This window comes from Poromitra crassiceps, assembly GCF_964638095.1.
Source record: "Poromitra crassiceps genome assembly, chromosome: 3".
NCBI lineage: Eukaryota > Metazoa > Chordata > Actinopteri > Beryciformes > Melamphaidae > Poromitra > Poromitra crassiceps.
The window spans coordinates 60909812-60924811 of NC_139625.1; the positions used below are offsets into that span (position 1 = coordinate 60909812).

At 44.2% G+C, this 15000-nt stretch overlaps 1 protein-coding gene across 1 annotated transcript in view; it reads left to right on the forward strand.

Annotated features, from left to right (window-relative positions):
* The window catches only part of LOC310774287 (nectin-3), a 24803-nt gene extending 11985 nt beyond the window's left edge, over positions 1–12818 (forward strand). Inside the window, exons 6-7 of the mRNA XM_083634331.1 lie at positions 889–990; positions 10305–12818. Coding sequence (XP_083490457.1) covers positions 889–990; positions 10305–10309 — 107 coding nt within the window. The 3' untranslated portion in view covers positions 10310–12818. The remainder of the gene's footprint in view (positions 1–888; positions 991–10304) is intronic.
* The last annotated feature ends 2182 nt before the right edge of the window (positions 12819–15000 follow it).

A 15000-nucleotide genomic window follows, 5' to 3' on the forward strand; every position in this document is an offset into this window, starting at 1 on the left:
ATGGTGTTGGGCTCTGATGTATGTTGTTTATTACACCGCTTTGTTGAATTCTCCATTCTGATTGGCTGTACTGGAATAACATATCTTACTGTATCACTCTTCATTCAAGAAGTCTGGTCCATTTTGTTAATTTCTACCCCAATCAGCTACACCCTTTGCCCCAAAACGTTACTCTTAAATGTGTAATAACGTATTATTGCGTAATAAGTAGGATAATATCCATGGTCATTTTTCACAATAATTATGTTACATCACCAGACGGCCATCTTGGTAGGGAAAAACATGGTGATTGTACTAAAGGTGATAATCAAATGACAGCCACAGATTGAGTTGTGTGTATGTACCATACCAGCAGAAAATGCATGTGACACCATGGGAATAATATATGAATATGAAGATTAGCCACTTCATGGCGATCAAGACCCTGATCCACTCCCAGCCTGTCAGGGATGACTTTGCAATAAGGCCCGGCCCAGTGCCTCAAAATTACAATTGTTACAGTCACACGGCAACGCCCCTTTCCCCCCTTCTTCCATTTGGTGTTGAGCTGCAGTGAAATGAAATGAGGGTTTTGCTTCCACATAATGTGCATTCTCAGCTATTTTAATCCGGGGTAATTATGGCTGCTTTGAAGGAGCAAAAATACTGTCATGTTGCAGAATACAGGAAATAATACAATTACTTACCTTACACAAGTCTTGTTCTCAAACCACATCGCCGCACGTTTTGTCCAGATGCCACACATTTCACAACTTAGCTGTGTCTGTGTGTGTGTGTGTGTGTGTGTGTGTGTGTGTGTGTGTGTGTGTGTGTGTGTGTGTGTGTGTGTGTGTGTGTGTGTGTGTGTGTGTGTGTGTGTGTGTGTGTGTGTGTGTGTGTGTGTTGCAGTGAGTCCAGCCATGGTTGTCCTCATCTCTGTGTGCGGTGTGGTGACAATCCTCCTGCTGGGCCTGTGTGTGTGTCTCTGCAAGTGCTTCATCTGTACCAGAGGTGAGTAGCAAACTACTTCCTGTTCCCAAGTTGTTATTTCACTACACTTAAGGATTTACACTACTTCCTGTTCCCATGCTGTTATTTCACTACACTTAAGGATTTAAGGTGTCTCAGTATAGAGAGCCAAAGTCACACCCCTTCCGGTAGGGCCCAGCGTCGTAAAAAATAATAGTGGTGGTGAAGGGCGAGAGACAATAATTTTTTGATCCCGTTTGATTTGTGCCATAAAGAACCTATGATGTTTGTCAATCTATCCATCCATCCATCTTCAACCACTTATCCGGGGCCGGGTCATGGAGGTAGCAGTTCCAGCAGGGGACCCCAAACTTCCCTTTTCCTGGCCACATTAGCCAGCTCTGACTGGTGGATCCTGAGGCGTTCCCAGGCCAGCGTGGAGATATAACCTCTCCACCGTGACCTAGCCCTCGCTTTGGTCTCCTCCCAGCTGGACGTGCCTGGAACACCTCCCTAGGGAGGTTACCAGGTGGCATCCTTAACAGATGCCCAAACCACCTCAACTGGCTCTTTTCTACACAAAGGAGCAGCGCCTCTACTCTGACTTCCTCACAGATGACTGAGCTTCTCACCTTATCCCTGAGGGAGATGCCAGCCACCCTCCTGAGAAAACTCATTTTGGCCGCTTGTATCCGCGATCTTGCTCTTTCCGTCATGACCATACAATAGGTGAGGGTAGGAACGAAGATCGACCGGTAGATCGAGAGCTTTACCTTCTGGCTCAGCTCTCTTTTCGTCACAACACTGTGGTAAAGCGAACACAATACTGCTGCTCCGATTCTCCTTCCCATCTCCCACTCCATAGACCCTTCTCACGGGGGCCATTTTGTGTCAAAAAGGCAGGGTAAACACAGGTGCAAGCAAAACACTAATGAGGGTTTCAAACTTCCATGATTGGAATTTGGAAACAGCTTAGTGAGGCACTAATCTGTTTTATAGTGGTGATACAGTGGATTGTTTTTCTTTTAGTATAGAGACCATTTCACTGGAATTCTGTTGCAAGACAACAGTCTGGACTAGTTTATTTTTTTCAAATGGGCTTGGATTTCTGGGCCCATTTTGTTGTTTGATTGTGTGTTTTTTGTTTGTTTTTTTTATTCCCGCAAATACCTCACCAAATCCTAGAGGCTGTGATGTCATGTCAGTACATTTCCAATACATTTCTTGCAGTCACAAGTCACAGTCCTTTTGAGTAGGAGGCGTTACTCTCACTTCTTCTCGCTTCGCTCGGAAAAAAAACTCTCACTCTCTTGTTGCTCTCGCTATGACTCTCTCCACCTACATGTAAAAACCCACAGCTGAATACATCATCTGTTTTCTGGGGGATGTTAAAAGGCATTCTGGGAATTGTAGGAAATCATGAACTGAAGTAGTATACGAGACAAGTTTAGGGAAAGTGGCCTCACCAAAAAGAATACATTCTAACACTTCTAATAATAACTCCTGGAATACACTGAATCTTGTTCCTTTGAGGTCGCTGTTTTGAAGCCCCCATGCAGCCGGCTGGGAAAACGTGGGTGGGGAAAGTGAATTGGAAACACTCTCTCATGCCTCACTAACCCCTGTCTGGGTTTGAGAATGTGTGTGAAGGGCTGGGTAATATGGACAAAATCAAATATCACAATATTTTTTGACCAAATATCTCTATCAATATTGCGACAATACTGCAGCCTATAGGGATGACTATTGGTGCTTTCACAAAATATTTACACAATGAGATTTTTTATCAATAATCATCAGAAATGTACATATAATGACTACAGTAAGTGTGTAAGGCAAATAATAGAACATAGAAGAGTGTGGAAAATTCAGAAAAGTACATCACTGGGCCGTCTGGGTAGTGTACCACCGCGGAGACCCGGGTTCAATTCCCAGTAGTGGTACTTCCGGCTTGGTCAGATGTTCCTACAGACACAATTGGCCGTGTCTGCGGGTGGGAAGCCAGTAGGGTATGAGTCCTTGTCGCTGCACTATCGCCTCCTCTGGTCGGTCGGGGCACATATTTGGGGGGGAGGGGAACTGTGGGGAATAGCGTGATCCTTACACGCACTACGTCCTGCCGGTGAAACTCCTTGCTGTCAGGTGAAAAGAAACGGCTGGCGACTGCATATGTATTGGCGGAAGCATGTGCAAGCTAGTCTACAACTCTACCCAGATTGGCAGTGGGGGTGGAGCAACGACCAGGACAGCAGGGGAAATTGGCCAAGTACAATTGGGGAGAAAAACAAACATATTACGATATCCAAAATTGAAAACAATATCTAGTCTCATATCACAATATCGATACAATACCGATATATTGCCCAGTCCTTTGCTGAAGAAGAGCGTGTGTGGTCAGTCGGCCTTCCCTGGATAAATAAAGGTTGATTTCACTCTAATAATGAGCAAGAGCATCTGAAAAAGCAGATGATATAAGACTTCTCTGGGCGCTATGTGACCTGCGTTACAGGAAAAACACTCCTCAGCTCATTACGCAGCAGCTATGTTTGTGTGTGTTATGCTTGTGACCTATCGTGTCGGCCAAGTTTTGAGTGCCTCTTGTCATTGCTGTGATTGTGACCAACTGTTGCTGTTTCCTTTAGTACAGTGCTTCTCAAAGTGGGCTCCGGGAACCACAAGAGCTCGTTGACGGGGGTCCAGGGGGGGTCCAGCAAATTGATGAATTTTTCAACTTCACCATTATTTCAAGTTAACACAATTATGCAGGAGAATATGTAGAAGAGACGTACAAGAATGGCTATGTTAGTTTCACTGTTATGTCTCTACAATACAGATAGTCACAGAATTCTGGATAAAATCATATCTAACAAAAAACATGTTCTCAAATTTGGTTCCAAGAAACAAAATCTTATCAAATGGGGGTCCGTGGATATAATGTGGAATAAATTAGGGGTCCTTGATATGGAAAAGTTTGAGAATCACTGCTTTACTACATGATGATCTTTTTGGATCTCGTTTTTAGAGAACTTCCCAGACTCTTAAGAATTTGTTGAAGGGAAATGGTTTTGGCAGATACAGGCAAACTCTTCAGTGAATCTCAGAGGAAGTGAGTGCAAACTGAGAGGTGTTGGTGAGAGTCACATCAAATCACGAGAACTCTCACATTTGTCTGAAAACCCAAAACGGCAACACAGCATCTTTCCACACAGAGGTGGGACTGACGCTCCACAAGAAGGTGCGTCAACATCACTCCCAGTCCCTCTCCCATTTGCTGGGAGCGCCGTGGAAACAGTCCGGCATGTGGGATAGCTGCCCACTTCCCCTCTAAACTAAATGTTCTCTGTCCGCATAGCCCACCAAGGAGACGCCGTGAAAACAAACCTGTCGGCAGATTTGGCCAACGGCGGTATTTCTGTTGGCCAAAGAAGAGTTGTGCCAGTCAGTAAAGGAAGAAAAAACAAAGGTTGTAGCCTACATGACTACATGATAAGGTCAGCACGGTCCCACGGGTGCTGGATTTTTGGCAAGTGTGGCGTCCCGGCCACATTGCATGTCACGTTCACAAGTTTAAAGGGACAGTTCACCCAAATTAAAAATTATGTCATCATCTGCTCACTATCATGCTCATGTACTCACCACGCTATGAAATAATAATCCAAGTAAATAGCCGGAAGTACTGATGACTGCACCGTGCACACAGTGCATGCGCCTCAGTCAACGCGGAAGTAACGTTAGTTCTGCCACGTTAGTTCCGCCACGTTAGTTCCGCCACGTTAGTTCCGCCACGTTAGTCCTGGCTATATGCAGTTGCTTCGGAAATGACCGTTTCTCGTAAGTTTGGATTATTATTTCATAGCGAGGCGAGTACACAAGTCACAACATACATGTGTTGGCGCTGTTGGAATGTGTATTTTTGGTGACGGAACAGGGGTAGGCTGCTGTACCGTTCACTACCATTGTAGTTAGCAGGAGGGGCACATGGCTACTTCCTAATGCACGCACAGAGAAGATATAAATTATGTTCTTGTTTTACTATCGGGAATATGGCAAATAGGCGAATCTCCCAAAATGTTGACGTGTTCCTTAAGGCAGAGGTTCTCAAATGTTTTTCAGCCAAGGACCCCTTACAAGATGGAAAATATACCGGGGACACCCTCATTCTGATTTGTGATTTTGGGCTAAGCTTAATTGTTTCCACGGTAACGTGCTTAACTTTTAAATTGATAGGTATCTTAGATTAGAATGTAATCCATGAACAATTTTAGATTTAAAGCATACAATATTTTGTTGAACTATGAAGCTTTTGCAACAAAAAAAAGGTTTTTATTTTTATCTTCCTGAAAACTTTTCGCGGACCCCCTGGCAAAGTGCCACGGACCCCCATTTGAGAACCACTGCCTTAAAGCCCCATTCAGTAAGTTTTCCCAGTTTTACTGTTGGAGAAACTGCGCCCTCTGCGTGCATTAGTATCGATAACGATATCGCCGTTCAAAGTCAACAAAACACAGCGCCAGAAAGCTCTATGTACATGTTGTGACATCGGGTACTCACCACGTGATGAAATAATAATCCATAGTTCCGTGAAACATCATTTTCGTAGCAAATCCGAATCGAGTTACTTCCTTGTTTTCATGAACACAGCGCATGCGCGCATGCTTTTTCCCCCCCTTTTTTCTTGCTACGGGACGTGGCAGACAAACTGCTTAGTCCCAGTGCTGGCCAATGGAGGGCGGTGTGGGATAAATAAAGACGAGGGTCTCCCTATTCCAAGTCAATCTACCATGTCCTGTGACTAAAAAGCTGTTATATTTCAGTAAAAAATGTCAAAAATCTTACTGATTGGGGCTTTAAGGTATCATGTAGGTTTAACACAGGTTTCTTGTCTCCTATTGTCACATGCACCGACAATAGTTTTTATTTTATTTTAATTTTATGCACCAACAAAACTCAAACGAGAATGTACTAATAATTGTAATGATAAGGGCTTGATTTGATTTGTCATAACTTTATAAGGTTTTGCATACAGTTTCAAACACTCATTGGATCACTTGTGGCACTTTTGCACTTGCAAGGTTTTTTATTTTATTTTTATTTTTTTGCCTTACTAAAAAATCGGCATGCTCTACATTGCATTTTTTGAGTAGATGAAAGCAATGGACCTCAATCAGAAGCTCAAAACCCACAGATTAACCAGAGTTTCCTTTTTACTTTAGCTTCTCCTTGGCTGTGTTTTCTTTGGCGATAAGAAAGGCGAGGGCAGATACACCCATCTTCCTGAGGTCGTAAAAACGGAGATCCACTGGCGCTTCATTTCACAACGCAAACTTCTCAATTCAATCACAAGTTCCAAAAGCAACATTCGCCCACATTGGTACACACACGCGCGCACACACTCTCTCACACACGCAAACACACACACACACACACACACACACACACACACACACACACACACACACACACACACACACACACACACACACACACACACACACACACACACACACACACACACACACACACACACACACACACACACACACACACACACACACACACACACACACGTGTGTGGGGTACGGTGGCGCAGTCGGTAGCGCTGTTGCCTCACAGTCAGAAGATCCTGAGTTCGATTCTCGCCTGGGACACTGTGGGCGCTGTGGTTGTGTTCCCCCCCATATCTTCAGTGCCTACTGCCCAGGTGGGGTATCTCGTCGTAAGGGCCTTTCTCTCTGTGTGGAGTTTGCATGTTCTCCCCGTGCTCCCCCAGGGCGTTCCTCCGTATATAACCCCCCCCCCCACTAAAAACATGCAGAAGATCAGATCGTCATCGCCATCCGACCAGTGACGACAACATCCGAAGTTGGTCCCCGGGCGCTGTACGAGAAAGCGACCACTGCTCCTGGCCTGCCCCTCGGAGGAAAGGACATGCCTGGATGGGTTAAATGCAGAGGACACTTTTCACCGGCCACCGTCAGTCAGCATGAGTGTGTTGTGGCCGCATGCATGTATTGTGGTGTTCGTGTGACAATAAAAGACAGGCTTGTCCGTTACGAGAGACACACACACACACACACAAAGAAAGTCTTAATCATGCCATTAATTTAAGAGTATGTGTTTCTCACATCCCCTTAAAGCCAAACTCATGGGACAGTCTCAACAGCTCAAGTACTATGTTTGCATGAATTATAGGATATAGGAATTATAGGTTGGACCAATACTTGCATAAGTGTCTGCCAAATTTCAGCGTGGGATATTTTGAATACTTTGCAGCTGTGTCACGGCAAATGACTGTGAATCAGAAAATAGTTTCGGAGCTACTGTGGCCTGGAGACCACTACTATTCTCAAACAATGCTCGAATTTAACCTTTTTTTGTCATTTATAGTCATACATCTCCATTCTCTCTCATCTCTTGAGTCTCGCTATCTCCCGTCACCTCCGGAGTCTGCTCAGTTCTCGACTCCTGTAGACCGTGAGCAGAATAACAAGTGGTTTTGCTGATTGTTTGGAGTTAGTTAGCACCCGGAAGAAAAGGCCCTGTCTCTGTGTCCGCCTGCGGGCGGTGGGGGGACAGTGCCCGAAGCTGAAAGCCTGCCCAATAGATAACGACCTTCTCACACTGTACTGCACACACACACACACACACACACAACACACACACACACACACACACACACACACACACACACACACACACACACACACACACACACACACACACACACACACACACACACACACCTACACACACACACACACACACACACACACACACACACACACACACACACACACACACACACACACACACACACACACACACACACACACACACACACGCACTTCCTAGCCTTGGCTGAGATGTGTCATTACGAACTCATCACACTCATCAAGGGGTCAGAGGAGGAGGACAGGCTTTGACTGTGATGGGATTCACATTGTGGTTTTGGGAGAGGCAGCGTGATGCAATGAGCCTCGGTCGGCTCCTCTGTCCTTACATGTCCTGACTGTCTTTGATTTCTGGATTTCATTTTGTACACCTAGTCTATGTGTGTAGTTGGTGCAAAGGATGTTAATGCTGGAAACACACTAGAGGGCAGATTTCACAGATTTCTTTGTCTCTTACTGTAGTTGTAAATATGGTCACACAGATGATCAGGCAAAGACGGGGCATCCCATACTTAGCGATGAAATTGATATTATCCTGCTGGCATGTCAGCAACTCTCTCCCAAGAACTCATACTGCATTACGGAGATGCCAATGCAACGTGCAGTAAAACAGAAGTTTTCAGTAAAGTCATAGCTGGAAAGACAGTCAATAATGTGGGCTGTATTGCAGCAAGAACTGGAAGTGCGTAGATTTAATTTTAATTTTAATTGTCTGTCTGAGATGTTGAAATACGCACCCAGCACGGACGGGCTGAAGAGTTGTGATGTCTGCGGGCAGCGTGGGACCGCGAGCAGGCTTTTGGGGTTCCTCCTGCTCAGTGGGTGGACTTGGCCTCTGCTCGCTTCAAACACAGCTGGGAAACAGGGCCGAAGTCTGAGGTTATTCCAGTAAAATGCTGCTGGTCTATTCGTGTCTCCACTGTGTATTTGTATAATTTGTGGTGTGGTGGGGTGGAGATGTACAGGCTATATGGTGCGGTCGGCAGCTACATGGCCTAGAGGCAGGAAGCTGACCACAGATAACTACTCTTTTCTTTTTATGACAGAATGCTTTCTGGGGCACCTTTCAATCCGTGACACCACAGGAAGCGAGGCGGAGTGACCACACAGTCTGGCACATAAACACTGACCTCATTGTGACGGAGAGCAGGGGCGGACTGGGATCCTAATTCAGGCCGGCCATTAGATACCAAGCAGGCCAGGCCGATACAGGCCGACGCGCGTGCCGGCGTCCGAAGGGCGCAGATGAAAAATTTTGGCCGTCTGAAGCTCAATTTGGGCCGTTTGAAGCCCAATTTGGGCCGTTTGAAGCCCAATTTGGGTCGTTTAAAGCCAGATTTAGGCCGTTTGAAGCCCGATTTGGGCCGTTTGAAGCCCAATTTGGGCCAAGTCCAATTTTACAATGAGATGCACCCACTTTAACCCTGAATAAAGTAATAAAACCACTAGTAAACCAGTAGGCGGCGCCTGGCCTGCTGTTCAGTGAGTGGCCTGGCCTGGCCTGCAAATTTTTTTTTTTTTTTTTTTTTTTTTTGCAGGCCAGGCCAGGCCAGGCCACCGGGCATTTGCCCGACGTGCCCGATTATGCAGTCCGCCACTGACGGAGAGAGACCTTGATTTTTACTAAGAGAACGTTACAGGCTTGTCTTGCAATGAGTCTATGCTGTGAGGAGACACCTGCTGGTTGCTGCAAAAATATCTATCTTAAAAAAATATTTAGTCTAGTTAGTACATGTGGCATCTCCACTTTTCAAAAACATCTTTGGAGGGAGCAGTGTTGATTGATCTTCAGATGCTGTGTCACAATCTACTCAACTTGGCTGTCATTGGCTTCACATGTTGATTCCCGCTACAGACGTTCTTCCAGGGAACCACCACTAAATGCACCAGGCTCTTCATTATGGCTGTGGAACTCCTGCAATGTTTCATTATATTGTGCATGTGGTCTTGTGGCTCTGAGTGGGTGTTTGGAGTGAGTGAGTGAGTGTGAGAGAGTGTGTGTGTGTGTGTGTGTGTGTGTGTGTGTGTGTGTGTGTGTGTGTGTGTGTGTGTGTGTGTGTGTGTGTGTGTGTGTGTGTGTGTGTGTGTGCGTGCGTGGCCTTTGTTGAATTACATTATATTTAATTTTTGAAAAACATGAATTTACAGTCCTAAAACCACAAACAACTCTTCTTTGGATCATGCAATGCAGTATATGCTCAAGTGTTAGCATGTAGTAATCTACCAGGGACATAGGATGCTTTTGAAGTCTTCGTTCTCGTCACTTATAACTGGTATGTTGACCAGTCAGTCCAAACCTTGATGTATTCCTTTAACAAAGTGTTTGCCCCTGCACTGATGAAATCTCAAGGACGGCCGTCAGGAAACGGGCGTCGCTGCCTGGCAGGAAGGGCTGGATGCATCTGATTGGCACAAAAATGGGACATAAAACGCTGTGGAAACATTCTAGTTATAAGTGGAACAAAGCTGGGGTGTTATTGAGTAACTAACTGATGAACTATCTCTCTGTCTCTCTCTCTCCCCCTCCCTCTGATTAACTATCTGTCTCTCTCTGTCTCCCCCTCCCTCTCTCTCTGTCTCTCTCTCTCCCCCTCCCTCTGATTAACCATCTGTCTGTCTCTCTCTCTCCCCCTCCCTCTGATTAACTATCTCTCTGTCTCTCTCTCTCCCCCTCCCTCGGTCCAGACTAGCTGATCCAGCCCGGCGGCCATGCCTGCTTTGATGAGAGTCCAGCCGAGCTCTCAGCCTGACCTGGCTGCTCAGCACCATGCCCTCTGGCTCACTGTAGACATGCACAAAGCATGGGGAACAGAGCCATTACAGACAGAGTGGATCAAACGATGGTGGTTCTGCATCCCAGAGCTGGGAAGATATGCTACTGTGGACACAAATATCTCCCATTGATTACAATGTAAACAGAACTAGAAAAAAGTATTGTATTCACGCTAGATAGGCTATGGCACTTAGGGCCTAGAAGTTGCTTTGAAGATTAATGAAGTCAGCGAGTGAGGAATAGAGGTTTTGCAGATATTACAAGTCTCCTACTGTAGCAACCATGTCTGGTGAAATCACAGAGGTCTAGACGGGCTAGAAAAGGAGAAACACTCGAAAAAGATTGAGGTGTAGGTCACTTCAGTTATAGGCTAAGCGAAAGTGAATAGTCTGATAAGATAGATTTGGGGTTGAGGTTACTGTGACACTGTCTTGCATTTACCTATATTCTCTACTCAAAAATACTGACTAGCTAGCTAAGTCAGCAAGCCAATTAACCACCAATACTGTTATAGCTAGTCCTCAAATCAGATGTTTACTGCACAACAGTGTTGGTTATAGGCTAGCTGCTACCTAAGAATGATCTAAATTCAAAATTGAGATGAATCAGTTGGTAATAATTGGTTCCTTCTCAACAGCAGGGAAAATCTCAGTGCAGGAGCAGAGGACCTCCAATATGGGAGAGGAGCCTTAGAACTTTTTGTAAACTGTAAAATAGAGAATTATAATTAAAAGAATAATGTTATTTATCTGTGCCGATTTTGAAATAATTACAAGGACACCGAACAATGAGAGATAGGCTGATTTAGGCTTATTTGAAGCTGCTGTTGGTGCTGTCCACCGTAGCCTTCCAGTGGGTCACACTGCCCAGCTCCAGTGACCACACTCCTTTATGGGTAAACCCTGCCTTGTGAATCACAGTTTGTGGATGTGCCTGTGGTGTGTTTGTTCATGTAGGCAAGAAAGATAAGGCCTGTGTGCATAATTTGTGTGTGTGTGTGTGTGTGTGTGTGTGTGTGTGTGTGTGTGTGTGTGTGTGTGTGTGTGTGTGTGTGTGTGTGTGTGTGTGTGTGTCTCTCTCTACGGTGTAAAGTATTTCATTCATTCATTCAGACTGTGGGTGGCTGTGGCTCAGGAGGTAGAGCGGGCCGTCTGCTAATGACCTTGGATAAAAGAGGTAGAGAGTTCGATCCCCGGCTCCTCCACTCTCCATGTCGAAGTGTCCTTGGGCAAGATACTGAACCCCAAATTGCTCCCGATGGCTGTGCCAGCACCCTGTGTGGCAGCTTGCTGCCATCGGTGTGTGAATGTGTGTGTGAATAGGCACATTGTAAAGCACTTTGGATAAAAGTGCTATATTAATGCAGTCCATTTACCATGACTGACAGTAGGCCTACTGAAACTGTAGGGCGCCCTTGTGTTAAAGTTTAACTTTCTATTTGTAGACTTGGGAAAATATTAATATCATGTTATGTACCATGTACAGTATAGCTTCTTCTGTATAGCTCATTTATAAAAAAGAAAATCATGTTATTTTAATAATAATAAAACTTAGGCTTCGTAGTGGATGGTTACAACACTACAGTAGTTCCCAGAGTGAAGCGACGATCATTCGGGAAAGTTCCGGTCAAGTCAGTTATCCATATCAAGACTGTTATAAGGTTTAAGTCTCGAAAAATGCCTAAATGTAAACTCAGTGTTCACAGCCTGCCTGGATACTAAAGCAACTTCAAAACAAGAATGGGAAGGTAATCTGTGTTCCTTTATGATGGACACTAGGAACCGAGGAAAAAAGTATCTTCCAATTTCCTTTTATTGTGTGATTTCCTACCTATTAGGGTTCAACCATCTTGCAATTTTGCTTTTTTAAAGTGTATTTTTACCTTTAATGTTACAGCATTGTCCACTGCGCACCACAAGACCATTTTAGTGTGAAAAGAACGATGAAAGCATGGAGATGCAGATGCTCCGCCCTGAAAAGGCCTCACATTTCCGGGCATCATTTGTGACTAACCAGGAGAAAATTTTGCTCCAAATAGTTGAGGGAGGCTCAGACAAAGAGTTTTTAGATGATGAGGATGAAGTGGGGCAGGTTACAGTAGACTAGGAGATGCTGCTGAGAGTTCAGCGGAGGAGGCAGCTGAGGATAATTAAGAGTGAAACGATCATAAATGATGACCCAAAATGTGGGGCATTTTCAGGGGAGGAGCATCTGGACGTCTATGGTTTCATCACACTAATGGTCCTGTTGTCCACCAAACTGGACGTTGACAAAAGTGTCATTTTCAGAAGGTTTTCTATACCACTCAAAAGTTACTCAATTGTAGTTAATACTCCCCTTTTATAAACTCAATCTTAGTTATCAATCTGAGTTAATGGTGAAGAGATCAATGTGGATTTACTAGGCTGTTGCACAAGCTGGAACAAATAAAACCTGGGACTTTATCATGCAGCTTTTTGTGTTTATTTATTGCTTGGATAGATAGAGATAGATAGATCATGGGTATATATATATATATATATATATATATATATATGTGTGTGTGTGTGTGTGTGTGTGTGTGTGTGTGTGTGTGTGTGTGTGTGTGTGTGTGTGTGTGTGTGTGCGTGCGTGTGTGTGTGTGTGTGTGTGTGTGTGTGTGTGTGTGTGTGTGTCGGCTCCTCCAGTCTGCATGTCAGTGTCCTTGGGCAAGACACTGAACCCCAAATTGCTCCCGATGGCGATGCCGAAAAGCGATATATAAATGCAGTCCATTTACTATATAAATGCAGTCTATATATATATATATATATATATATATATATATATATATATATATATATATATATATCCCCCCCCCCCCCACAGAGATACACATCTTACAAAAATGATTGGTGGCACAAAAAGGCTAGAAAGAAGTACAAGCCTTTGTTTGACAAATTGCTAACATTTACAGACAGTCTATTTTGGGGATATTGAGTAATGAATATGGGGTTTCTTTGTTATTGTTTTCCAAAAATAGACAATGACATTCTTGAGTGGCATGCTTAAGATGGCAGTGGGTGGTACAGTAAGGTAAGCCTAAAATTACCCAATAGGAAACTCATTTCTTCCACAGCCCACTCTGTTGTTGTTGGACCCTGTGAGTGCAGTTGACGTGCACACTCAAATGATATGTGAGTAACATCCATCCCATCAAGTGTTCAGACATCCAAAATAGCTTAAAAACACACCCAGTTTCATAATTGTTGTGATCGTCTGACTTGTCTGAGTCAGTTATGAGTCACAGATAAATTAAAGTGTTTGATGCTAAAAGAAGATAATCACCATTTGAACAAGCACAAAGCTTTAAGCTCATGGTGCAGTGGTGTGGCCATCAGCTTTATGGCATCATGCCCACCACCCACATCCCTCTAGCCCAGTGATACTCAACTTGCGGCCCGGGGGCCAGATGCGGCCCGCGATAGGGTGCAGTGGACCCCCGACCATTTTCTAATTCACAATGAAAACTATCAAGTTTGATTGAGCTCCAGCTAAATTGTCAAATATGGCCATCTGCTCGCCACCCAGGCACTTACAGTATATGTACTTAACTAACTTAACTTAACCCAACTAACTATCCTGTGTATGCAAAATTGTGAGACTAAACTCCGGCTGACACCCCCAAAAACCTACAATCCGCTAGAGAAAAATGAACATTAATGTTTGTTTATTAACTGGGTCCCTGGCCTCCTGTCATTTTTGCAAAAGTGGCCCCCGGGCCAAGGAAGTTGAGTATCCCTGCTCTAGCCACTCCCCCTATACCACCCTTCGAATGCTGGCTCTGAGGATCCTGACTTTGCCATCTTTTGACCCCGGTGGCCCAGTGCCATGGGAAACACTCCCTAAATGGTTGTTGGCATGAAAAGTAAGGCTGTAGAATCTGACTGTTTTAAATTATTCTTAATGTTACAACCTGACTCTAGGTTGGAACAAAGAAGGGAGTCACATGCCAAAGTGAAAGTTATAACAATAATTAATTACGTAAAATTAAGGACCAAACAACAGAAACTAAAAGTACAGAACAAAAAAAAAATGTGCACACATCTGAGGGGGAGAGACACACTGAATAGTAGGCTCTTTTCACAGCAACCATTTTGAGGTGGTAAAGCAGGAAGTAAAGCAGCTGTAACGAATACCATTAATGAGGGTCCTGGCACTGGAACACCTAAATGGAATGGAACCATCATTAATGGTATTGGTTACACCTGCTTTACTTCCTGCTTTCCACCTCAAAACGGTTGCTGAGAAAAGCGTTTATGAGACTGCAGACTTTTAAAACTCATCCAAGTACACTGGGCCCAGGTGCACTTCATCAACCTACCACCAGGGTCCTGCAAGACAGGGTTAGGAGTGTGAAATGTACTTTCAAAGTGCTTTCTGGATTGAATATACCAGAGTGCAAACATTCATGATTGGATAACAAGTTACAATATTATAAATGAAACTAAGGTTCTTCTATGAACATAAGAAGAGCTTCATCCCAAAATAGGTTATGTAGGTTTTTGAAAAAAGTGACTAGTAGAAAATGAGTGATAATATGAAATACAAATAATTATTATGGTACTTTGAAATGATAGAAATTGTAGC